General features: G+C 39.2%; 1 protein-coding gene and 1 long non-coding RNA gene across 2 annotated transcripts in view; both read right to left on the minus strand.

Moving 5' to 3' along the window:
- Positions 1-15,161, minus strand: part of NALF1 (NALCN channel auxiliary factor 1) — a 439,055-nt gene extending 423,894 nt beyond the window's left edge. Inside the window, exon 1 of the mRNA XM_059466836.1 lies at positions 13,866-15,161. Within this exon, the coding sequence (XP_059322819.1) occupies positions 13,866-14,684 (819 nt within the window). The 5' untranslated portion in view covers positions 14,685-15,161. The remainder of the gene's footprint in view (positions 1-13,865) is intronic.
- The window catches only part of LOC132070254 (uncharacterized), a 1,108,023-nt gene that overhangs the window by 1,066,225 nt on the left and 14,491 nt on the right, over positions 1-27,307 (minus strand). The window lies entirely within an intron of this gene.

Genomic DNA, 27,307 nt, shown 5'->3' on the forward strand with positions numbered 1-27,307 from the left:
TAATAAAAACTGGAAAGGTGGTAGTTCCTTATATACTAAGAGCAAATATTCTACCAGCAGTGAAATATTCTTCTGATGTTTTATTTTCTTATGAACTGCACAGTACTTTCTAATCATTCAAAGAAAAAAGGCTTACTCTGTGAAGAAAAAGAATATCAATCCATAACATAGACACACCTTTGTCTTGTATGCTGAAGAAATCCAAAGAAAATGAAGTCTTCACATGTATATAGAAACTGAGATAATTAAAAAAGAAAATCAGCTACTTAGGCATTCCTACATAACTAGTTATCAGTTCAGTGGCTACCAAAAATCTAGCCTGAACACTGCATCATAGTATTTTTTTTTATTTTAGCAGGAAAAAAGAAAATATAATTAAAACATAGTGAGGGCAGTATTAAATGAAGACTGGACAGACTAGCTTCACTGCTGCCAATTTCCCTCACAAAAATTTTTCCTTTTCATGATTATTTAGATATTTTTGCACCGTTCTGAAACTAAAAACTCTACAATTGCCACAATGAAGCACTGACAGTTCTGTTCAGCCCTATGTCTGTGTGTTGGGAAGGTGCTGTGAAATCCACGGTGAGGACAGAGGCAGACCCAAAATGCAGCAGAGCTGCAGTGGTTCTGCTGCACAGAGGCTTGGCAGATGCAGGGAAAGCACAGAGCAAAAAATCTGCATCACCTTCACAGGCATGCCAACAGAAGATTAAAGAAAAAAAAATAAAAAGGGATAATACATGATCACTAGTGCCATGATTATCTAGAGCCAGGTGCAGTGAATCATTTCAGGAATTTGGCTCAGGGCCTTGAGCTGCAGTCCTAAAGAGATTGCTGAGATACTTGGGGAATTATCTCCAGGTTGAATTTCAGCCTCTTTAACCATAACTACATGAGTATTAACAGGGAGTGTGGCTCTGTAGAGACACTCTGTACACTGACACTGTCCCAAGAGCCTGGTACCCCCATTACATGTTGGTTTTGTTGCTTTTACTTTGGGCTAGCCCTAGTCCTTTTTAGGGACTGCACATCCCTAAAAGTGCCTGCACCTCTTTATGGGTGCACCTCTAGGGCACCTGCAAGCCTTTGCTTTCAGCAGGCAGCAATGCAGCTTGTGTGGTGAACCAAGGGGCACTAAGAGTGCCAGCAGGAGTGAGTGGGAAGTTTCCAAAGCACACCTCTGGCCTGAACTGAAATGCTAATGGAGGCAGCCTGAGGTCTGCAGGCTGTCTGTACTCAGCTCAGGCACTTGTGATTTGTTACAGACTCTGTAAGAAATAAATAGTTGCCTTTTAACTCTATTAAGACAGAAAGTCAGGAGCAAAGTGTGAAGCAGGACCAGCTGTGTGAGCAATATCCCAGTTGCATCTCATGGTGGACCTGCATGCTATGGCCTCCTGAACTGCTGAATTACTGTAATATTTAAGTTCCCCAGTAGTGCTTTACTTGCAGGGGAAAAAAAACTCTAAAAGGTTTCAGGTCTTTTGCTTCTCTTTCAAACATATCATAAAATCATTTCAAATATCTCTGTACTCATATATACTTCACCCTGTACTCAGGAGTCAGGAGTACAACTTTAGAGGAACCCAAAAAAAAAAAGAGCCTACTGATATTCACAGCTATCACATTCCTTCCTATGAGCTACTGATCTTCACTACCGGGTTGGTAATGCTCTGAGATGCAAATATTCTTCTGCAAACTACAAAACATATCTCCTCCTCCTGCAAGTCTAAAGAACTATAAAAGAAGAAAAAGATCTCTTCCATCCCAAACTTCTACTGGCATTCTTCAAATCAGACCTATATTAAAAACTATTGAGCACAAAACCCAAAAAACAATGCTGTAAATATTTACTTTCATACCATCATTTAAATATGACTTTTTCTGTAGCAATTAGAAAAAAATAAAACACCGGAAGCTAAAAAAACTTTTAAAGAAATATTTGGGAAGTCACTGTAATTCATGCTTATATTGAACAAGCTAACACCATTCTGCCCTTTAAAATATTGCAGAAAAAATATAAAAATTACATTATAGAACAGTAATAAAAACCTGATCTCCCAGATAATCACAGTGATCAAAATATGCTGCTCTTAAAAAAATCCTCACATATAAGCTGAACAATAAACTTTGTTGTAATGTGCAAATAGAGACACAGAAACAAAAATAATCTAAAATATTCCACAAAGGGTCTCTACAAATGCATTGTGAAGACCAGTGTAAGACAGGTTTAGTGGGCATCCCAATAATAGATGCATTTGTATTCTACTTTTACTTGGAACCTTTCTGAAGAATTGATGAAAGAAAGAAAATACCCTAAGTAATTTACACTTCCTCAAAGAAAACAAACAAATCCTGAAAAAAAGAAGAAGACCATTTAGAAACAATTGCTACATTTTCCTGTACTTCTTAATTTTCCATAATTCATGACTTTTCATATTTCCACAGGACTGCTGCAGAACTGTCCTAGCCTTTCCAGAATGCTTAATCCTACATCAAAAATTTCCTTGTTCCACTTCCTTTAAGACATATAAATATATATATATACACACACATGTGTGTATCAAACCTGTAATTTTTATTTAAGATGTCAGTGTTAAAATTACTACCTTTCTTATGAGTGTTGAAGTGCACCACAGAGCAAAACTTCCATTACCTGATCAATTCTTCAACTTAGACTTACATTTTTTGCTGTGTTTATGCCAGCATAAATACAGAGTGTCTTTGCACCAATCAAAGTATTCTCTCTGGATTTAAACTATTAAAACTACTGATCATCAACTCTCCTTTTAACCATGGTGGATGACCTACACCCTTGGCTGGAAAAGGCAAATAATTTTGCTTTGTTTTCTTCAAGATTTTCCTCTCCCTGGATAGCTGAACAACTTAAGCTCATAATATTTTTCTACAGCAGTGCCTGAAAAATCAATAGAATAAGAGAACACAATCAAGACCAAGTTCAACAACAAAGGGGAAAAAACCATCAATCCAACAACAGTAACAAATTAGTAATGTCAGTCAAAGACAGGAAAATGAGCATTTAAAGCAGTCTGAATATAGTTTTTTGTAGCAAGGTGTGTAAAACAAATCTGTCTGAGGCAAACTGTCCTTCTGAATTCATATATTTGAGTTTTAAAAGTATCATGTTCCTCCTCTCAAAACAGCATTACACTCAAGTAAAGCCATTTATTTCAATGGAGTTAGTCTGGTTTATGTTGTTGTGGATTGCTGACTAAAGAAATTTGGTCTATATTTACAAATGAAAATAAAATAATATTTTCAATTCATATCTGTCGTACAGAGACTGGCTTGCAGTACATTTTCTCTGCTCTGGTCCCAGGAATTAATCTCAATACCTAAATTTTATAAAGCTGTTGTTACATAAATGATTTAATTTCATTAAATTCATTGTGAGGTTGCAACAAAAAATGTGCATTTATAAGGTTCAGCTTTAACAATTATGAGATTTAAATAGAGACAAAAGAAACCATAATGCACTTCTAACTGAATTGGAATATAAAACAGGAAGCCTCATTTCCTGAACTCCAGTGCTATACTCTATCTTGTTAGCTAAACTCAGCTTATAATAGGGGTCATTTCCCCAAGGATTGTTACATCATAAAGCATAAATGAAAAACAAAAAAAAAAAAACAAAAAAAAAAACAGTAAAACTACAAAAATTGTTTCTGTTTTCAGTATAATTTGAGTAATATTTCAAATGTAGCTTGTTCAGAAAATCCTATTTCTTCGTAATACTGGTCCAAGTTCTGTCAGGTTCTCTGTAGAAATATTACATCAAGACTTTGACTCCAGAGCAGAACAGGACTGGAAATGAACATCTCTCATCTCTGGATGCATGAAGAATTTTAAAAGTCATCCCAGGGGACCTTGGCTATGTTTTTGACTTGCTTCCCTTTTTAAGTGCAGAACCTCAAGCCAGTGGAATCTAATCCTCATATATCCTCAGCCCTGGCCCTGCTCCAGGGCAGAGCTTCTGAGTTCCAGGCAGGCAGCACATGCTGGGGCATCCCCACTCACAGGATGCTGTGAGCTTCCCATACTTGCTCCCTTCTGCAGAAAGAAAACCTGGCTTGCAATATACCCAGGCTCCCATTAAAGCACTGTACCACAATGTTTACAGCTTGAACATAGTATGAAAGGAAAAATATTAGAGAATGGGTTTATACCTCTAGAGGTACAAAATTTGCACTATCTCAAAACAGATGCATTTGGGATACTTTACTAAATAATAAAAAAGGCAAGTAAATGAGGTTCTGATGACACGGATCTTTTCCCACTGGTTACACTGATTTCCTGGCTTTAACAGGGCTAGAATCAGTACAGACACATCCCACTGGGAAACCACCAGAAACTTGCTGAAGGACTTTACTAACAATCAGTGTTCTAAATAGATGTTACAGTAATACTTCTCTTTAATCTCTTCAGAGATTTTAATCTTTACCAAAGCATGGATCTGGGACTCCTTGTAGATGTTTTAATTATAAAGATTACAATTTACATACATAAGTTTATTGCTATAGTTTTGATAATATATGCTGGAACTTATATTTCACTTATATTTAAAAATAATTTACTTTTGAAGCGTGATGTGCTGTACCAGATATCACCATAGTCAGTTGCACAGTGAGTTGCAAGTTGTTCAGTACACAGGAATTTTCACTTCCAGCTATGAAGTATGTCTTCATTATCCTAAAGACTTTCTATACAGAAATCCAGTTTCAACAATTATAGATGAAGACAATGTTAAGAGTAGTCATACAAAATTTGCATGTAATTTTTGTGGGTACATTTTCAAATATATATACTTGCTTTATTTATTCTCAGTATAAATACCCTTAAAAGAAATTGGACTTTTCATTTGCCATTTAGTTGTTGTTCTACAAGCTGGGTTTTATTTTGAAGAACATCTGTTTTTTAATCCAGTGTATGTGTATACAAAAATTTGTCTCAGCAGAGATGATTTTAGTGCCTTTGAAAATGTCACTTTACCAGTGAAAAAATACCCCTCTAAATGAAGTTATACTAATAAAATATTGTACTTTCTTGATGCATGAGGACAACAAATCAACTAATATGAGTTAAGAATATACTTTCCAAACTAGCAAAAGCTTTTCCATCTGGTAGACTGTTCATCACGAAAAATAAGTTTACATTAATAAATGCTTATATTTATCATCTAGCATTTAGTCATTTATTTACTACATACAGAGGTCTCTGAGATATGGAATTAACTTAATAGATTTTAAAGTATTTAAGAGTTGCTCAAGGTCTCCCTTGAAATCCAAGTATTTATATAAATAAATGAGTCTCATACATTTATTTATTTTTTTTTAGGAAGAACTTGTAAGTGTAACCCCCTAAATACAGAAAGCCAGCTAACCAATGTAGAGCAATGATTAGCAAATCATCAATCAGCAAGCTATGGAAACTCTCTTATTCTCCTAAAAGAATGAATAAAATGAGAAAAATATTTTTTCAAAGTATCTCATCTTTTTCCCATCTGCTTAATAAAGAATGCCCTCTGATTCTGGATTGTTAATACTTTAAAATGTAATAAAGATACTTCAATGTGATGCTTAACAGAGATGAAGTCTGTTGACAGGCCCAAGATACCATTTACATAAGTGTTCAGGCAAATTGAAGGCAACATCTAATCTAACATGCAGAGGATCAACAAGAATTAAACATGTATTTAAAAAGCACTCTAGATATCATACTTCCTCCATGGAAAATATCTCCTAAAAGCTGCAACACATTGCACATTCCAAAATGCAAACATAATACAATTTCTTTTTTTTTTCCTCCCTTTTAAAAATTTTATAATGGATATATTTGAAAATATAATACCTTAGTAATGAAATAACCTAAATCACAACATTTAAAAATCATTAAAATGACAATATCATATACCAAAAGTAAAAATTTGGACCTTTTGTTTTTATTTGTTATCTGTCTGGTACCATTTCCTACTAATTTTGCTGAAGTCATTTAAAACATCCACAATGACTTCCAAGCTGTTGAGAACTTCTAAAAACATAGACTGAAACATACTGTTTGCTGGTAGCTTCAGATGATCTTTACTGTTGTTTTTAATCATGAGGTTTTCTTCTAAAGATGAAGCATCTGAATCAACTCTCAGAATCAATAGATATTAAAGGTGAACATTTCCATCGGGCTCTCAAACACACCTCAGAGGACCAAAATATATTAATGAATAACTGCTGAAGTTTGTCACTTCAGCATTTATCATCACCATTCATCCCAACAACTTTGTTGCATTCAATCAGTGCTTCAAAGGGTCATAACAGATTGTTCCATAAAGGCTTGAGGCCAATCCTACATCAGACACAGCTTTCAAACACATCTATCAGTTTTTTAAAAGGAGAGGAGGTGAGATGAGATGAGATGAAGGGTGGGAGAGTATCAAGCATTGATCAGCTTCACTTCACCTCACTTACATTATGCCCTATTATTTTTGTCATTATGGACTGGGAGCTAATTGGATATAGCTCTTCGGTGTGCATGTTTTGAAGGAGAAATTCACACATTTCATATACCTACCCTGTTTGCAAACAAGGTCAATTCCCAAATCCAAAAGGAAATCTAGTCTTTATTTTTAACATAACTCCAAATTAATCAAATCTCTCTACAAGCCAGAATATGTCTCCAGTGTCTCACTACATTTCTATTCATCTAACTGATTGATGTTTTAAAGGAAATCAAGCTCACAGACATTCTCACTTGGAGATGTTTGCTCTACAGTTCTGACAAGAGAAAAGTACAGTGAAAAGTACTTAGAGAAGTACAGTATGCTTACTGTAGCAACGTGGCATAAGTGTGTTTCTTGACAGAGGGAGTTTGGGCAGTCTTGGGAGTTTCCTCTGATTCGGACTCAGGGAAGCAATTCTCATACATAGACACTCCACTCCCCCAAAAAATCCACCCTCCTTGTAAAGAGAGAAGGGAGAATAAAATAAATAATCTCTAGCAGATCTACCTGCAAAAATATCTATTAAGAAGATGACCTACAATTGTTATTGTCTAGTTTCTCAACAGAAATAACAACTGGAAAAGTAATATGTAGAAGATTTTGGTTTTCTCTCAAAAAAAGTGATGAAAATGCACTTATGTCATAGAAGGCTCTTTCCCATTCTCATCCCTAAGAAGCAGATTACATAGCTCACAGATTCTTCAGCAACAGAATATAGATATCCTAGCAGTGAAAGAGATTTGTGATTTCATTAGGTTGTTGTAGGACAGCACAAGTAGTAGGACTTTACAAACTTTTTCAGAGTTAAATTTTGCATATGAACATAATTTCATCCAAACTTAATTTTTATACCAAAATCACTTTGTTAGAATTCATCTAATATGACTTTTGAAGTCAACAGTGGGTGGGAGTGTTTATATCTGATATAAAACAACAGTATGTCCTCTTTAGAGACAATAGACATAAATATTTTAGAGCATAATCCATCTGACCTATTTTAGATATCCACTTCATTGTGAACTGACTTAGACTCTAGAAATACCTATGTATCTTCACTGACTACAAAGAGAATCTAAGCTTTTGTATTTTTTGTGAATATCCATAATGGATATCTAGCTTTTTTTTTCCAATTTGTCATATGGACTACTTTATTTTTCTGTGTTCTGAGGTGTTATGACTGATATTTATCAAAAAGTAATATTTAAGAATTCAGCTTTTAAGTTACTTTTCCCCTTTTAGGCAATTCACAGATCTAAATACACTATGGATCTTAGTGCAAGACTGAAGTTATAAATGACTAAGTATAGACCAAATGATTTTTAGGCAGGATAAGTGATAGAACTATAATTTGCATTTTGATTACCTTTCCCAGAAGAACCTGAAATGAAGAAGCAAGGCTGTCACAGTCCCTGCAAGGTGCATGCGAAGCATGCTGCTTGAGGTAAAGAGAACAAGTGAACAAACTGAAATTGAGGGCAGAGCCATGAGGCCCCAAACAATGGGACATTAATACCCTGAAACATTAAATGGTGGTTACTGGATTAGGGTGGAATGCACTTCAACTACTCTGTGCTAGTAATCTGCAGTCCTTTTTTTCCTAACTCAGGAATGCTGTACCCATTGACACTATGAATGGGATGAGTACCTTGATGATCAACTAGATGCAAACTTTTAAAAGTTATGTGGGGTTAATGCACTTCTGGAAAGAACACCCTGGGGAATTTCTCTTTTAGGAGTGAAGAAATCTGACCCTGAGCCAGTAAAGCATTTAAGCAATTGAATAACCACAAGCATGTGCATAGTCTTCCCTGAGTGCAGTACCATTCACCTAGCTCAAAACAGGAGACTGAGACTGACTGCTGGATCGGGATTCGAGGCCAAAATACAAATCCCTTAGCACATAGTCAGTGTTGCTTCTTGAATTATACCAATACTACAAGAAGTCTATACTAAATTCATCCACATATTTTCTTAAATTAGTTTTGAAAAATAATTCAACATTTACTTTTCTAAAAATCACCTGAACAAATAACACCAAAACCTGTAAAACTGTGCAAACATCAATTTACAGTCACATTAGCTTCACCAAAGTGAATTTTATACCAAAATTTTAAAAAAGTGTAAACATTTAAGTATTATGTAATTTTTTTAAGTACAGCATAGTATTCATTTTTAAAAAAGCTTTAAAATAATAATTGTATTTCAAGAGATTCAGAAAAGGCACTAGTTCAGTAATTAATGTGGGGATTTTTTTTGTTTGTATTAGACCACAAGTACAGATCTTCAAGGTTTAATTTGTATGGGTTTCTTCTGATTAGTTTAGATATCACTCTTTCATAGAACTATCATTGTATAAATATGTGATTAAGATGTGCAACTGAAATATATAACTTCGTGGCAGATGCTGCTCTATGTGATCTTTTGTAACTGAAGGGTTCTTTTATCATTTGAGCTTTTGGGTTTGTATTTCTCATCTGCTCTTTTCTGCCAGTTTAATGGAGATTTTAAATCAAAACCTAATTAGACTACATATGCTGTTTAGGAAAAAGTTCTTAGGAAAGTAATGATTCATATAGGCTTTGATATTTCCAGATAACATCTAAGAATAAATGTGACTTTAATTGTTTTAAATAATTTCCAATCACCTCCTTATTCAAGTAAAAATATTCAAGTAAAAAGTTGACCACAGTTCTTTGATCAAAAATTTCTTCAGTAAGAGAAATACCAACTCTATACTTCTGTCAACTATATCGTCTGCACTTAGTGATGAAAGCCTTTATTGACACACATTTTTCAACTAAGTAGTATTATACATCAGGTATTCTATGACATATTTTTGATACCAATACCTCAAATATTGATACCAAAATTTTGATACCAAAATCCTCAAATCATAAGTTATCAAATTATATTTAATTCCTGAAAACCAAAAAACTGTGTGTACATGTTGAGAACCTAGAATGTCAGACAAAGTTTGCTTTTTAGCAATGTTGATATAAGAAGAGTTGGTATCTTTTTATTTTTTCTCTTTGATATTCTAGGAAGGAAAATGAATTATTTTAATGTTATTTTAAATATATGCACTTAATTGAATTATACATTTCAATATTTTAACAAGTGATAAGAAAGGCCACATTTTAAACACTCTCAGCTTGCACTAGGTTAAGGAAATGTGTGTCAAAAATGATGACTGGCATCTTGTTCAAACACTAATAAACACATTTGTCAGGAAAACCCTGGCCTCTGACACTTAATCACAAAGATTAGGCTCCACCTTTAAAAACAAAAAAGGAAAATATTAAAAATCTTTACATTTTTATGTCCTACTTAGTTATTTGACCCAGTTCTTAATCAGAAGTAGCCAGAATTTTCTTCTATCCCACAGAGCGATTGCCTGCTGCCTTAAGAATAAAAGCTTGAGTATTTCCCCTGATAGAAGTCTGACAAGTCATAATGAGGAACTGCGTCTTCCAACGTCAAGCCAATGCAGTTTCTGTTAATTATCTGAATACTGTGCTGTGACACACTGCATATAAAAATTATTTTCTGGAAACCAAGAAATGATATATATTTGCAAGACAAATCCCTTCAAAAATAACCACAAATTTATAACAGGCAATAACAAGATTTCATAAGCATTTTTTAAAAATCTGAATTCAATTTAAACAGAAAAGCAGAAGTGTAAATACAGATTTCCAGTTACTCTGCTACTTTAGTGATTCAATAAAGCTACAGAAATTTGTTTCATCATCTAGTTGAATATGTAATAAATTCAAATATTTCTCTTATGTTTACTGTTTAGCCATTACTAATATGTGACTATCAAGACAAGGAAACAATATATAGAGACATCAGACTTTAAGAAGAGTTTATAAGAAATAGGTTGGAGACAGATTTATAGTGAAGCAACACTATATCCCAAGCTTCTAAACAACACATAAAGTCTACTGACATACAAACAATATAAAAGGCATATGCATATTCATTGATACCACCAAAAATAGTTGTTTTCTAAATGTTGAAAATTGTCAGTATTTTCTACAAAATTTTCAAAAACCCCATGCAACTCAATAGAAGTTTGATGGTAAGACCTTAATTACAGGACAGTACACTTAAGAAAAACAAACAAAAAAACCTGAGTATACTCATATATTAAAACTGAAACTCACCACATAGGATAGCTAAATGTGATCTGTAAGTCAAACAACTCCTGTCTACAAAATTCTGCAATATAAAGCAATCACTTTAAAATGTTCTTCAGAGACCAGGAGACTTGTAGTGGAAGACAGAATATTTTGAAAGTATAGTTCATCTTCTTTTGGTTTGAGGTAAAAGAATGAAAACATAAAGTCTGAAGTTTATACTCGTGCAACAAAGGCATTTGTGATATGTTCCATCTGTTATCACCAAAAGTTCTTTCTGGAAAGGCAAAACTTGCTGAGAAACCCACCATAACCTTTACACTTTACTGTGAGAAACCGACTGAGTTGAGGATGGTGTATGGTGTTGGGGTGAGTTGGGGAAGGGGGAAGCAACACCCAATTGCAAGTTTATGCTTGACTGCTATTCAGAGTAAATTTTATTATTGTTTATAATCAGCTATAATTGGTCAACTGGATGAAAATATCTCTTTTTCTGTGAACAAAGCTGCCCTCCAAGAATGCTAAAGACAAATATAAATAGACTAGTTAACAAGCCTTTCATTGTATTGAGGCAAGACTTATAGACATGGTTATTGAGTAAAGGCAGTATTTTTAGAACTTTGTTTAAAAGAAAAAGCAGGTCACCATATAAACCATGACACCCACCAAATAATGTGTACCTAAACCACACATATGTCAAGTTATTTTCTATTCTGATGCTTTACCTAAGAATTAGCTAAATCGCCAACATGCAAAAAAAAAAAAAAAAAATTAGAGAGAGATTACACACACACCAAAAAAAATTACACAAACACCAAAAAAAAAGAACAAAAAAACCACCAAATTGTGAGTTTTATAAACTAAATATTGCAACAGTCACAAAGTATTTGAGTTTCAAGATTCACCTCTTCACTCTCCAGGTCACCCCATGCACAAGCACATGAACGCACGCGTCAAACCGCTGGACGTGCCATCCACCTGGCTCTCGCAAGCATCCACACGAATCAAAAGGCTCCAGAGGGACCCAAAAACACCAAACCAGGGCACGGGGGCAGAGAGCGGAATCTCCTCCGCCGGACCTCGGGCTGTGCGTGCGCTGCCTTGCAGAACCTTGGACAGCGGCTCCCTGGCCCTCCTCGCAGCGCAGCGCAGCCCAGCCCAGCCCCGCGGCTCACCCCACCGCGCTCCCCACCCGCACTGGGTGGGCACCTGCACTGCCCACCAGATTCCCTGGAGAAAGGGAAACCAGACTAAGTTGCACCCATGGTCTGTTTTTTTTTTTTTTTTCCTTTCCCCTTCTGAAATATATTTCATTTTTAACACAGATTGGTTGGCCAAATTCTCAAAACATAAAGCAATATCATGTGGCATTCAGAACCGCAGAAATGTAGGTCACTGGCTTTTGTCTAGTTCATTAAAGTTTCACACAATCATTTTTAATGTCAACAACCTTTTCTCTATCATTAAAAAAGAATTTCTCCTTGTTGGGTGTGTGAAGGGAAAATCGTTAAACAGCATAAATTTGCTGTTGTGTTCATTTCCAAAACCTTTTACACCCTGATATTCCGTAGAGCAACTGAGGACTTTGTGGCAAAGTCAAACTAAACTGTGATACAAAAAATCACTTAGGAATGAAAATGCTGATCATTTGGCATCATGGAATAGTAGGTCAACTTCTAATTACAGAGCTACCGAAATGACAGAGATTTCCTTACAGCAATAGAGATCTATTTACATTGGATATCCTTTTTTACTCATCCAATTCACTCTGGAAATAAAATATGTTTACATTATCAGTAACTGAGTACATAGCATATATGCAATGAGTGTGTACACACACAGTTTGCAGTCTAAAAACAGTTGAGTCAACACTTTTGGTGATTCTACCTTACTTTTGTCAGGTTTAGAGAAAAAGTAAATACAGCAACTTTCCTACCTTTATCCAATTAGATAGCAGGTTGTTTCAGCTTCTGGAGGGACTCTGGATCCATTTTTGTGGCAAATATATGCCCCAATTATACTAAGTGATTGGTGAATGGGACTGTTTAGGCATAAGCTGTTACCATTAAATGATTTCAGAAGGCCCTGCTGAAGTTACAGAGCACAGAGGTACTGCCAGGCCTCCTATTTAGAGCAGTGATTCACGTGCATGGTTGTGTTCCGCTGCTAAAGCAGAATTTGGTTCAGACTCGTTAGTGCTACAGTAGTTGAGATAATCTAGTTCAGGGCAGAGATATTCACCTCCTACCAAGTACTCAAACAGGAAGAAAAGCATGCAGTTAGCTATTTTAGGCACTGAGGACAACTCTTTTCTTCTGCCCTGTCTTGAGAGATAGGCCAACTAATCTTGTGCAAAACTACAGAGAAGGCAACATGTACAAGAGCCAAAGTGGGACCCTCTGCCTTCTAGCAAAGGAAAAGAAAAGCCTCTGGATCTCTCTGAGCCGTCACCAGTGGCACCAAGGGAAACAGCCGCGGCTTATCAAAACGCTGTCACCATCACTTCCCAACCAAGGGCCACTGCGGTGCCCGCCAACAGACACTCTCGTGCTCCTGCTTTCCCCAGCTCCGCAGATTTTGGCAGAGCGCCTGCAAACACTGTCCCGCTCCCGCTCCCGAGGAGGCCCGGCGCCGCACCGCTCTGCCGCCGTCCAGCATCGCCAGCCCCGGGCCAAGCGCCCGGCGGAACGTACCGGAGCCTCCGGGGCGCGCCCCCGGCCCGCGGGGGGAGAGCCGCCCGTGCCCGGGCACCGCGGCCGCCGCACACCCAGGGCCGGCGGCCAGGGCAGCGCCGTCGGGCAGCCCCGACCGCGGGGGCCGCTCCGAGCCCCGCTCATTGTCATGCAGACCCTGTCGCTGCCTGCCGCCAAGTCGCATCCCAGACCGCTGGAAGCCGGCAGCCGAGCCGGAGCCAATCGTATATTCATGAGGAGGGGGAAATCCAGCGCTACGCTCCCAGAGGACCGAGGATCACTTCTTTTTGCGTTTTCTCAAGCTTCCCCCTCTCTCTTCCTCTGTTTTAATAACGCGCTAAGGGGGGCATCCCGGCCGATGCCCTCCGCAGCATCGCCTGCACCGTGAGCACCGTGACCGCCGGCGCCAGGGGCACAGAGCGAAGCAGGCACAACAGGGTCCACGGCAGCCACAACAGCCGAGGGAGGCACGCCAGCCCGGCAGCCAGGGACAGGAAACACAGCAGGGGCTCCTACCTTACAATCCTCAGGACACGATTTCACCGAGTACTCATCCGACTGTAAATATTTCTGGAGCATAACCTCAAACTCTTCGTATTTCTCCTGAGCGTGCTGGTCGTAGCGCTGGTAAGCCTGGACGCACTGGCTGCAGGAGCCTTCCCCCTTCAGCACCACATCCAGACTGCAGTTCAAAGTGTCCGGATTGGACAACCCGGCGAACAACTCCCAAAGTGTGTAGGAATTACAAAAGGAAAGGTAAAAATCCGTCAGGTCCCAGCCGGGCGCCGGGCTCTGCCCCGTACCCCGCGGCCGCCCCGACCCCCCTCGCCGCTGGCACACCGCCTCCGCGTCGCCCACGCTGAAGCACTGCCCGGACGAGGAGCCCGGGGGGGGGCACGTCTCCGGGGGCCTGGCGGTGGAGTTCCCCAGGAAAGCAGCCTTGCCGTGCCGGGGCTCGGTGCCGTTGGTGCGGCCGCCGCGGCCGCCGCCGCCGCTGCTGCCGGGGGAGGGCGGGAGGGAGGGCGAGGGGGGGGCGAGGAGCCGGGGCGCGGGGGGCGCCGGCTCCCCCATGCCCGCCAGCAGCTCCGGCTCCGCGGGCTCCGGCTTCTCGGGCGGCGGCTGCTCCTTCTCTCCGGTCCCCGTGAATTTGGCCTCGGCGCAGAACCACAAGTGATCAGAGAGCAGGACCGTGAAAAACAAGAGCGATGCCAGGGACAGTCGCCATTTCTGAGCCCTCTCTGAATCCGTGAAGGGTTTCTCGTTCTCCCGGGGTGCGAACCAGATTTTTAAGCCGTCATCATACTGCCGACTACACATCCAAGCACCCCTGGTCATATTTTGGGAACGCACAGCCCTGGCCGACTCCACCGTGAGGGCTCCTTTGCCAGTGTCACCACAATATGCATTGACTTAAAAGATTGGGGGGATTTTCTTGCCTGCCTTCCCTTATCTCGCTCGCTTGCTCTCCCTCTCTCTCTCTTCCACTCTCCCCCTTCTCTCTTTCTTCCTCTTTTTTTTCTTTCTTTCTCTTTTTCTTTCTTTCTTTCTTCTTTCTTCTTTTTCTTCCTCCGAGATATTGTTGGTTTTCGCCGGTGGCTCTGCCTTGGTCTCACCACACGAAACAGCCCCAGTCCACCCAACGCGGAGTGCCGTGGAGAAGATAAGAGCAATAACGCAGAGAGAGGAGGAGGAGGAGGGAGAGGAGATGGTGGTGGTGGTGGTGATGGTGGTGGTGGTGGTGATAGTTGGTGGTGGCGGGGCTGCGCGACTGGTCCTTTCCCCCTCTCACCCAGGCATGGTCAGATCGCAGCTCCCCATCTCCCTCCTGAGAAAAGCCCACTGCGCCCGGACAACCGCATGCCGCGTCCCCCGCTGCCGACGGACGGCTACGGGAGGGCTCCTCGCCTCCTCTTCCTCCCTGCCGCCGCTGCTGCTCTCGCTCAGCCCCGAGCCGCGGCGCAGATGCCTGCACCGCTGTCTCAGTCTCTTTCTTCTCTCCCCGCTCCGCTCTAACTGGAGAGACGCTGCTGCAGGGCTCCCGGAGCGCTGCCGAGGACGCTGAAGAGGAGGAGGAGGAAGAGGAAGAGGAGGAGGAGGCTGCCGGGGCCGCCGCCGCTGCTGGTGACAATGGGCTGCGGCTGCCGCCGCTGCTGCCGCCGGGCGCGGTGTCCCCGGGCGCACGGGGCGGAACTGCCTGGCTGGGGGCCCCCGATGGGCACAGGCATCTTGGGCCCCTGGGCTAAGTTGCCGCCATCTTCGTCCTGGAGAAACACTTTTTTGGGGGGAGCTCTGCCTTTTGCGTCATCTCCTCCCGCGCCGAGATCGCTCTATCCTGGCGCATTGGCAGCAGCAGCAACTCTGCCTCCTCCTGCCTGAGGAGGAGGAGGTGGGTGATGCACTGGGGACCACATGGACCCTCCAAAGGGCTTCCTCGATGCAACTCTTTCTACTCATCTCACCGAGGGGACTGCTCAGTAGTACTGTCCAGCCCTCTCTCCTTCAGGGTCTCCTTCCCTTTGTGGCCGTGGAACACCATGTCCATGCAGGATGGTGGCTGGAGAGGTCTGTTTCCGTGTCTGTCCTTGTCATAGCAAATCACAAATGGCACATGACTACTACAGGCTCTGCATCCTGGCCAATTTTGGCCACACAGTAAAATGTCTGAACACAGTTGCCTGTCTCTCAGTCAGAGAGCTGTAAAGCAAAATGACCATAAATCCCAAGCTGCTTCACCAGAAGTTTTGCAAAACCCTGGTTCAGCCCATGGACTGGGTAAATATGGCCTGTCTGTGTTCCCCTGCTTAGATAGCACTGCTTAGAGAGAAAGACAGAGGGGCCAGGCTGAATCCTCCTTCTAGGATGATGAAATCACCTGGAGTGATGGTCTCCACTTGGAATCAGGACGGAGATCCAAATACCATCTGTCCTCCAACCGTGGAGGTCTTTTGCTCAAATAAACATTCTCTTTGGGCACTCCAAAGTGTCTCTCACTCCTTTCTTCTAGCTTACTTATGCACCTTAATGTAAAAGCAACAGAACAACTTGGATCCCACGCATCAGATAAGAGCAGGTGCCAACTAGAGGTTGGGCACTAACAGGTGAAGACCTAGTGTTCACCTCGAGACATCAGGTATGCTGTCTGGCTACAGGATAGCATACCAAGATGTGTATTTTAATTTCTCCATTGGACTGGCAGAAGGTTTAGAAACCATATTTTTCCTTGCTCCAGAGGCTTTCTCTATCCTGAGGTACTGAAAATTGCCCTTGGAAAAGGTGTGCAGTATATTGCAAAAGGTGGCTTTGCTCCATTTTTTGGTTAAAGAAAGCCTTTTTTCTTACCAAACATGGTCTGTAAACTAATACAGCTTGTTGATGGTTCTTGAGTTCAACTTTAAAAAGTGTAGTGAGAAAAGACCTAAATCATATCAGAAGAGAACAAAGCTTGTACCTTATCTGACTGCAGCTGTCATTACCAGAAGGGTGATCTTACCAAGGAATATGCTGGAATTTCTGTCACTTTGAGCAATAAATCAAGGCTGGATGTTTTTCAAAAGGAGATCCTAAACCTCAAACAGAACATGCAGACCTGAGGTAGGAATTGCTGAGAGAGGTTCTAGGCCCTGTGTTGTGCTGAGGGTCCAAGCACATTTTCATAATGGTCTCATCTGGCCTTACAGGATCTATGAGTCAAATACTACACCAAGCAGAAGTTTTCTATGGATTTTATTTTGATAGGGCAGAAATAATTATTTTGATAACACAGAAATAAGTGTTAATATTGTAAGGAAAGGTCTACAGTACTCAAAGCAGAATGTATCTTTGCAATTTTCAGTCAATCAGCTCACACTGTCTCCAAATGGTACATTATTAATTTTGGTCTTGGAACTTTAATTGAAATTATTTGACATACTATCTTTTGTACTGAATTTGCCTTTTTGTAATCTTTCTGTTTTGGGACAAGAGTGTGACCAAGCTTTTAAAAAGCATTCAGGACAATTTTACTACTCTAAAATGTAACATCATTTATTTAATTTCCTTTTGCTAGTTTGATTATGTATTTCTTGCTAGAATAAAGTGACTAGAAGCAGAAATACAGGGGAAAAAAAAAGAAAAAAGAAAACCCAAACCAAACAAAAAATAACTGGGAAAATCAACAAATTCCTGACATCAGGTCTGAGATTTCAAAAATGTGCTCTTCTAAGATATGTGGCAGTGACTGTGTAATTATTCTGTATTTGACAGACAAACTTGAGGTGAAGAAAGTCAGCTTTGGAGTCCACGCCTGGCAAAGAGGCTTAATTTATGTTTGGTTTTTTTTTTAATGTTTTGTCCTGTTGGGAAAATGAGAGGATAATTGGCAATTTTGCAATCCACAATGAAATTATAAAAGTTCTTTATCTCCATTGTGGAACTTGAAGAATTGGTAATGAAAATGTGCTGGTATTCAGATGTCCTTTGAAACTTAGTGTAAAAATGAATTCCTAAGTCTTTGCTCCTCTGTTTACACTTGTCTGAGATCAAAGCAAATATACTCAAACTCAGTACACTAGGATGGTTTAGATATACTTGGCTCCTCAAAAAAATCCATTTTCACGTCATTTAATATTTTCACACATTTCCCAACTTTTTTCTGGAAAAAAAATAGAGTGAGAGTTCTTTTTCAACACCTAGAAATAAACTAAAACAAGACATTTGGTATTTTCAAAATGAGCATGTCCTTGCTTTCCCAGTGACAGTTTTCTCTAACAGAGAACACATCATGCAGAACTGTTGTTTCACTCTTGCATTTCACCCAAAGCCCCATTCACTCTCCACCTAGCACAGTGAATAACTTGCAACTTAGTTTCAGTAGCTGGTTCTTGATGGATCTGAACAAATGCAGTTCAGTTCTCTGGTGCCCCTTAGTGTTAGGTCTTGGAGCTCAAGGGAGAAAACAAGGCTGTAAAATGATATCTGAAAATCAAGAAACTACATGCAGTGAGGGAAAGAATCTGAGTTATACACTGTAGATGCTTTCTCTAAAAGTTCCTTCAAAAATTTTTTACCACAAATCTGATCTAAGTAACAGAATTTTGTTTGAAATAGTTTAATGAATTATATGAATGGGAAGAAAAGTGAAAAAACTTTCCTCAAAAATATCGCTACAGAAGTATGTCCCCATATTCATCATTCTTCCTAAATAACTCCAGTGGTGCAAAATACTTCACTTTGGAATTACATATCTTACTGGGATTATTTATTACTCGTGTTTCAAAGCTTGGCAAGTGTGAGGAACTCATGGAATCCTGTCTCCCGAGCTGGTGGAATCACCAGATGTTTCGCAGATGGATCTCCTTAAAGTAACGTGGTTCAGTGTCATCTCTGCCACACTGTGCTTTAATCAATACAATCAGAGCTGATGTTCTTTCATTCTTTGACTGATAATATGTAAGACAACTGATTTATTGAGCACTAAAGAAACTCTAACAGGATAAGCAGGCCCTAATTCCAGATACTTGGAGCTGGTTTTTTACCTACATACCTTGTGTTTTCTTTGTGAAAATACTTTAGCTTAACAAGCAGAAATATTTATCGATGTAACACATTAAATGGCAATAAACACTTTTCAGAGTAGAAGGCTTTAAAGTTTCAAAGTAAATGTTCTTATAGTTTTGCCTAATATCAGGCAAACAGTGATTTCCTGCATAATTCTCTTGCTTTACTTTGTTGATTACAAAATTGTAACATCAAACGAGCAGTATATAGGTCTTTCAGATGATTTTAACAGATTTGAGAGGCATGTCTTGTCTTTGAAATGTATATTCTTTATAAAAGAAAAAAACTTATTTCACAATTTCTAGGGAGCATTTCTTTTGGTAAAAGGCAGATTATTTTGAATAGACCGATTTCATTTTATTTTTGGGTTGATTGGTTCTACTGATAGGACCAATTGTTGCAAAAGTTATTTACAGAAATACTCAGTTACACCTTTGCAGTGGAGGCTCATGCACCACTTTTAAATACCAAGCAAACATAATCAAGCCCTTTACTACTCCCTCTTAGTGATTTTTTAACAATTTAAACTATTTGTCTTCAACAGAAATATCTATACATTCATTGTAGGCAAAATATGTCATTTATGTGGTTTAACATCCTCAGAGTTGTTTTGTTTTTGGTTTATTTCAACATCTTACAACAAATTTTGGGTATTATATTACCTGGGAAGTGGATCAGAGATTTAATTATCTCAATCCATTTGATAAGAAGAATATCCATGATGGTCGTAAGATACAAAGAAGTTAAGAATACTGAAGAACTAATTTTTTTCTCATCACATTCCTAATGTCTTAGTTTCCTATTCAGTATTTTTCAGAAAGCTTAATTTTTGTGAGAAAGCTTCAGTCATCTGGGCCTGATTGCTCCAAAGCAATGGGAAATTTATGTTAATGTTATCAGAAGCTTCTAATCCTTGATCCAACAGCACTAATGCAGATTTTAAGATTCTTCCATTCTCCTTTGTTCACACTTTCCACATTACCTTCAATTTTGTCTCTTTGGCCTGATTTTTTTAAGCTTTTTTTACCAAATTAGAGAATTAACTATCACCCAGCAAGTTATAAAAGTTTGTCCAACTGGATTTCAAAAGGCTGTGCAGTACACACTTCAAAGACACTGAGGTCATTGATTGAATTATCTTGCAGATGTTTTCTTGGTATCCTATGAGATTTCTTGTAGAATGAGAATATATTTTTGTTTGTTGACATTTTCAGCCGTGGAATGATGAGTGGATAGCACATGGAGTCTGATAATGTCTCCAAAAATTGTAGGTCATCTTTATCATGGCATCATTATAATGAGGTCTCAGCCATAACATTACATCCAGTGGGTATATTTGGACAAAATCTGAAATGAGCTAAAGCTATTCTTCATTAACTGAAGCCATCAAAAAAGTGAAATATAACTATTGCACATGACTGCAGCAGGAAGAAGATAATATAAATGTCTCACACAAATTAGCCTATGCCTGTTAGAGTAAGGTCTGATCCAAAGCATGCTGAGATCAGGGGTAAGATTGCAATGGGTTTTTAACCAAGCATGTAGAAAGGAAACAGACAGAAGAATAAAGATTTCCCTCATATGAGGATGGAAGGAAAAGGAATGAAAGCACCACCAAAAGGTAGATTATGGCTTTTAAAATATTTTTCCTTGTTTCCCTCTGTTACTAATTGTATACATTTGCTGTCTGCTAATAAATGTAACAGCCTCACTATGTGATTATGCTTTTACAGACATTAAACACATCTTTTTCATCTTTTCTCCTTTGTTACCTTATAGGTATCCTGGCTCTTCCTTGTGTTAAAATTCAACTCATAGGAAAGCGATAATATTTGATTTGTCTTCGAAATACTCTTTTATAATCTTTTTCTTAAATAAGAATATCTGTGCACTGTGTAGAAAGTCTTAGGTTTTTAATCAGTCAAATAGTTTTCCTTTACTCTTTCTCACTCTCGTGGAAAGAAAATAAGTACTTTTAAGGATAACTTCACTGTTTCATTCACAGTTTGGTTTCCTCCTTAAGCATGTTACTGTAGAATGTTTTATATCACCCTGAGTTACAACACCTGTATTGGGTATGTTTTATTTTCTGATGTACTGATATGATGTTTCTAGTCCAAAATTTAGACTAACTTGAATTTGTAGCCCCCTGTTCATCCATGTCCTTGGCATGAAGGATGTGGAAAAGAGAAAGGACTAATTTAGAAATAATATATGCTAGCAAGTAAACTTCTCCCTACTTTTCACCACACATTTTATTCCACATGCCTTGGAAATATGGCATCCGAGAAAACTCTTTTCAGGTTGGCCGTGTGAAAATTTGGTAATATCTTTATGTTTCTAGCACACATGGCTGCAGTGTAAATTTTAAATGCCTGACAGGGCATGCAGGAAACATTCCTACATATGGGTGTTCCTTCTTTGATCAGAAGAAGTATCCCTACTACTAAAAGATTTGTAATTATCTATAGATTGGATATAGAGCTTCAATACAGGTTGAATCATTATCGTTGTAATATATATATATCCTAAATATATATATCCTAAAAATAGAAAAAAATTCAGCACTTTTCATCTCAGTTAGCTTTAGCTATGCAGACTTAAGCATCCTTAAAAACCTTATCCTTTCACCATGTTATTAATAAGAAAATACAGCTACCTGCAGAACACAGCACATTGCATCCTTAAATAGGTTTCTAAGACAGGCACTCTTGTATGGCAAGCTATCTTCAGCCATCTCTTTACACTGGATATGGAAGAAATGTCCCTGATTAACTTTACATTGCTGCTTATCTAAGCTGGTTTTGGCTGAGAATAATTTTCTTCAGTGGCTGGCACAGGGATCTGTTTTGGATTTGTGCTGGACACAGTGGTGATAACACAGGGATGGTTTTGTCATTCCTGCAAAGTGCTTATACCAAGGCCTCTCACCCCACTCCATCAGCGAGGAGGCTGTGGCTTCACAAGGAACTGGATGTCACAACCAGGGCAGCTCAACAGGGCAACAGGGATATCCCAGACTACATGATGGCTTGCTCAGCATATGAAGCTGGGGGAAGAAGGAAAGCAGGAATGTTTGGAGTGATGGTCTTTGTCTTCCCAAGTTACCGTTGTGCGTGATGGGGCCTGGCTTTCCTGGGCATGGCTGAACACCTCCCTGCCCACAGGGAGTGGTGGCTGAATTCCTTGTTTTGCTTTGCTTCTGTGCTTGGCTTTTGCTTTACCTACTAAATTGCCTTTATCCCAGCCCACAATTTTTCTCACTTTTACCCTCCTGATTCATTCATCATCATCCCATCATCCCACAGGAGAGGAGGGAGCTGCATGTGGCTGAGTTGCTGGGTGGGGTTTGGACATGATACTATTGCACCCAGCTTGTAATATTTAAAAGACAAGACATTTTAAATTAATCAGTAAGATTTCTGTCTCTGTCTTGGTGTCCTGTAAAAGATTCTTCCTGAAGAAAAAACTGCAGATGTGTGTTGAAGTACATATTTGACACATTTTTGTTTCTAGTTGTGGTTACTAGTAAAGCAGACATGAATGAACCATACATTGACAGTCATTATATTTGGAGCCAGGTCATATCCTTTTCCATCAAAATGTAATATCCTGCCTTCTGCCAACTGGCTGCAATGCCATCTGCCAGGAAGAGAGAGATAGGGTGGGTTTTTTCACTGTGCCTTCCAGGGTTATTCCTGTGAAGAAGGCATGTGACTCAAGTTGTAGGATTACTCAAGCTCTTATGGTCTTCTTGGAGTCATCCCACAATCAATTTAATGTGTCTGACCCGAAGACAAATGTCTCCTTTTGTCTGCAACATCACCAGCAATTTTCTAAACTTTGGCTTCTGTTCCATATGCCTTGCAAGAGATTCAGAGAATTGAGCACAGGCTGAAAGCAACGAGCTCCTGATATTTTAGTCTATTTCCACTCTTTAGATGGGGATGATTCTGGACATTCTTTTTTCCTCAGCATCTCTATTTATAAACAAGGGGAGGCTAGAAGAATTAGGTAATGCCTGCAAAGTGCTGTTTTAAATAATAAAAATAATTAATTTACTCTTGATGGGTTACTATATAGGTCAGTATATAATGCTAATTCTTATCTTATCTAGCTCCTAAGGACTGAATATTTGTTATTGTTTCAAAGAGATTGCTCTCCATTTCTGAGTGCTGTGCAGACCTCTGTGAATACACAAAGATTTTCTACAAAAGGGATCTCATTCAGATCATTCTCAGTCTTAGAGTAAACAAACAGTATTGCTTTTCTAATTTTCCAGTAAAATACATTACTTGATATTTGGCAATATATTACACTTTCATTGCATTAGATTGCTGGAAAAGAGGTACTTTATTTGCATGCTTTTATCTTGTGGGGGGGAAGACAGAGAAAAGAAATGTAATTACAGTGGGTGCTTTAGTCTCCTAATTAGTTTCACTGGGTCTTAGATTTAACTCTGGCATGCTGTTGAAATTCATTTTCCTTCTCTTTCCTATTATCTTGTTCTCAGTTTTTTTTGTTTCTGGAGGCACTCCTGATGGCTGGCTGTGGCTGTGTGACACTCACTTTTCCCACAGCACCAGAGCAAATACTGCTCCCAGGTTGTTACCTAGTATATTCTGAGTCTTGCTAGGGATAGGCAGAGAGATTCTGCCTCTAAGTACCACCATTATGGGTATAATTTGCTTCAAGCCACAAACAGGGCTGGCTCAGGGTCAGTGGAAGTGCACTGTGTGTTGCTGAGGTGACTGCATGCTCTCAGAATCCACAGACCATCATTTCATAAAAGGTTGGATAGCTCTGCTGCATAAGGGCTTCATGAAACAATAAGAGAAAACACTTCACAAGGGCAGTGATCTTCAGCTTCTTTCCAGAATTTCTCTAAAAGGGTACTGCAGTTTCACTGTCATTACTGTTTTTTAAACATTTATCATTTCTTAAAAGCAACAACTCCTTGAAATCCTGAATTACAGACCAGATTCCTTTTAGTAAACAGAAATGCAAAAATTAAGGGGGAGTCACCACTTTACTTTAGATACCTGAATTAAGACTGACAGTGAGGGAATTCATTAAAGTAACACAGCTCATCTCTGAAGTTCTTCCTATAGTCAGCATAGAGAGAGAGGCTCTTTTGCAGGGAACAATTTGAATTGGACCTCTTTTTCCCATCAACCTGAGGAACATCTGTCTCTCCTCTCTGTCCACCGAGCCCTGAGAGGGAGCTGGTTTAGTTTAGTTCCTAAAGTGAGGATTAAGGCTGCTCTCCTGAGTCTCTGATGTGCAGGGCACATAAATTTAAATCATGAGAAGGTGTAGGAAGGGGTTGATAGACTTAAAGGATCAGGGAGGGTAAGAGTGCTATAACAGTAAATTCACTGTTAAGGGATAACCAATGGGGACATTGCAATTCATACTGACATTACTGACACTGGGAAAAATCCTTCTGAAAAAGAAAGCTACTGCTTCACTTTTTCCAAGCTTGCTTTCTTTTTAATTAAAATAAATGTTTCTGGCTGTCTTATTTATCAATGGCTGTAAAAGTTGCCCTCTTTCCTTTCAGTCCGTACTTTCTGCAGCAGGTAGCTTTAATAAAGAGACAAATTTGGGGGTTCAGAACTCCAAAATTTGTGTTGCTCACAAAAGGTGTCAGGTCAGACCAAATTAAAGTTCTTTGGCCTGCTGGTTTTAAGTTTACTCCTGGAGTAAATGCAGTCTTTTCTTAAGGTACTCTAAAAGCAAAGCTGACATAGCAAAGCCAGGTTAAGAAGTGACACGAAGAATGGACAAGATAAGTGAAAAATATATTTTGCTTTGGAGAAACAGTGATACGGAGAACTCCATATCATAAGAAGAAATTCCATCCAGAAATGTGAAGTTAGGACTTGAAAAATTCAAAATTTTTGGTAGCCTGTCAGAAATTTGAATTCTGAATGCTAATTTACCGACCAATCAGATGATGGAGTTACAAATGAATAATAATTGGCATAATTTTAAATATAATATGAATAATTGGCATATTTTTAATATAAGCATTTCAAAAACTCACCGTAGTAAAACTTATCAAGATGGTTCTTATACTATCTTCGACAGAGGCACAGAACCAGTCTGTATACATTACATAAATTCATTTGAAAGTCTTTGACATATTTCCTAAGCAACTTCTTCACTCTTTAGGTACTGGAAAAGCAGAACCTTATAAACTGGGGATGCCTGGGGAAAACAGGAACTATATTAGGTAGCCAGTTGTATTCCAAAGAAAACAGTTCTCTTGCCAAGAAAAAGGGGAAATGCTCTTTTAGAGTGCTTCAGATCATGAACCCGAAAAAAAAGGCTTTACAAACATTCAAGAAAAAAGATAGAAACAAATAAAATGAAATGAAGAAAACCCAACAAAACCACGAAATCAGCAGGTTTGGAGTCTTCAAAAAATGGCCTCTGAAAAAACGAGCTGCATTAAAAAGCACCAAAATATGCCAAAACTAAGCTCAGAGATGTTGAAAAAGCAGGGGAAAAAGTCAATGAGGAAGACACAATTGTGAGGGGAACATAAGACGGACAAAGCATAGATACTTAAACAAAAAAAAAAAAAAAACCCAGAAAAAATCTAGGAAGGGAAAAGAAATCTTGCGAACACCTAAAAGAAAGGCTTACAAACACTCTGGAAAGAGGATAGGATCAAATGAAATGCAATTGCAAAAAACCTCAAAAATCCAGAAAATGGGGAGTTTTAGTATCTTCAAAGCATAGGCTGTGAGGAAATGAGCTGCATTACACAGGACCAAAACATGCTAAAACTAACCTCGCAAATGTTGCATAAGCAGGGAAAAAAGGCAAGGAGGACGAAACAACTAGGAGGAGAAGATATGAGGGATATGGCATGGATTCTAAAAAAAAACAAGAAAATATTTTCCCTAAAATCAAACCCATCAAAATGCAGGCAGGCCATATGCCATCAAGTGCAGGCACATGCAGCAAAGCTTGCCCAAAATGGATCCCCACTGAAGGCCAAAACAGAAAAGATGGACTTAAAAATACGCTGGATTGGAGATACCATCAAAGGAATTGCAATTGGAGGACAAAAAGAGAAAATTTGAGAAATAAAGTGAGTATAGGAAAATGGCAAAGAATTACTCAGGTGCAGTGCAAAAGATAAAAATATGCCAAAATTAAGCTCACAGATGTTTCTAAATCAGGGGGAAAAGGCAAATAGGAAGACACGAATTAGGGGGCAAAATATGACAGACATGGTATGGATACATAAAAAAAAAAAAAAAAGGCAAAAATTCACAAACTCAAAGCCATCAAAAGGCATGGTATGCCATCAGGTGCAGGGACATGCACCAAAGTTTCCCCTATTGGTCCCCATTAAAATCGCAAATGAAATTTCATTTCAGGAAGGGAAATGGAATTTTGCTATGCCGGAAAAAAAGGCTTACAAACACTTTGGAAAGGAGATAGGATCCAATGAAATGCAATTGAAAAAAACCAGAAAATCGGGAGATTTAGTGTCTTCAAGAACTGGTCGGTGAGGAAGTGAGTTGGTGTGCAAAAGACCAAATCATGCCCAAACGAAGCAGACAGAAGAGGGAAAAGCAGGGGAAAAAGGCGAAAAGGAAGAAAACACCTGGAGGGGAAGATATGAGGGACATGACATGGACACTTAAAAAATGAAATTAAAAAAAAATTTCCCAAGGACAAGCCCATCAAAAGGAAGACCGTATGCAATCAAGTGCAGGGACATGCAATAAATCTTGCCCAAATTAATCGCCTCTGAAGGCCAAAACAGAAAAGAAGGACTTACAAACACTCTGGAATGGAGATACCATCAAAGAATTGCAATTGGAGGAGAAAAAAAAAAATTTTGGAAATTTTGTGACTACAAGAAAATGGACCGGGATTCTATCCAGCGCAGTGCAAAGGACCAAAAAGGCAAAACTGAGCTCGCCGACACAGCAAATACAAGGGAAAAGTCAAGGAGCAAGACACAGCTTGGAGGGGAAGATATGAGGGACATGGCATGGATAGACAAAACAAGAAAAAAAATATTTTCGCAAAGTCAAAGCCATCCAAAGGCATGGCATGCCATCAAGTGCAGAGACATGCACCAAAGATTCCTCTATTGGTCCCCATGCAAATCGCAAGATTCCGCTCCCTTCCCGAAAATAAATGAAATTACCTTTCGGGAAGGGAAAAGGAATCTTGCAACACCAAAAAAAATGGCTCACAAACACTCTGGAAGGGAAAAAGGATCAAATGAAATGCAATTGAAAAAAACCCAGGAAATCGGGAGATTTAGTGTCTTCAAGAGATGGTCAGTGAAGAAGTGAGCTGCAGCGCAAATGACCAAATCATGCCCAAACGAAGCAGACAGAAGAGGCAAAAGCAGGGGAAAAATTCCAGGAGGAAGACACAATTTCAAG

Source organism: Ammospiza nelsoni, chromosome 2, assembly GCF_027579445.1.
Source record: "Ammospiza nelsoni isolate bAmmNel1 chromosome 2, bAmmNel1.pri, whole genome shotgun sequence".
NCBI lineage: Eukaryota > Metazoa > Chordata > Aves > Passeriformes > Passerellidae > Ammospiza > Ammospiza nelsoni.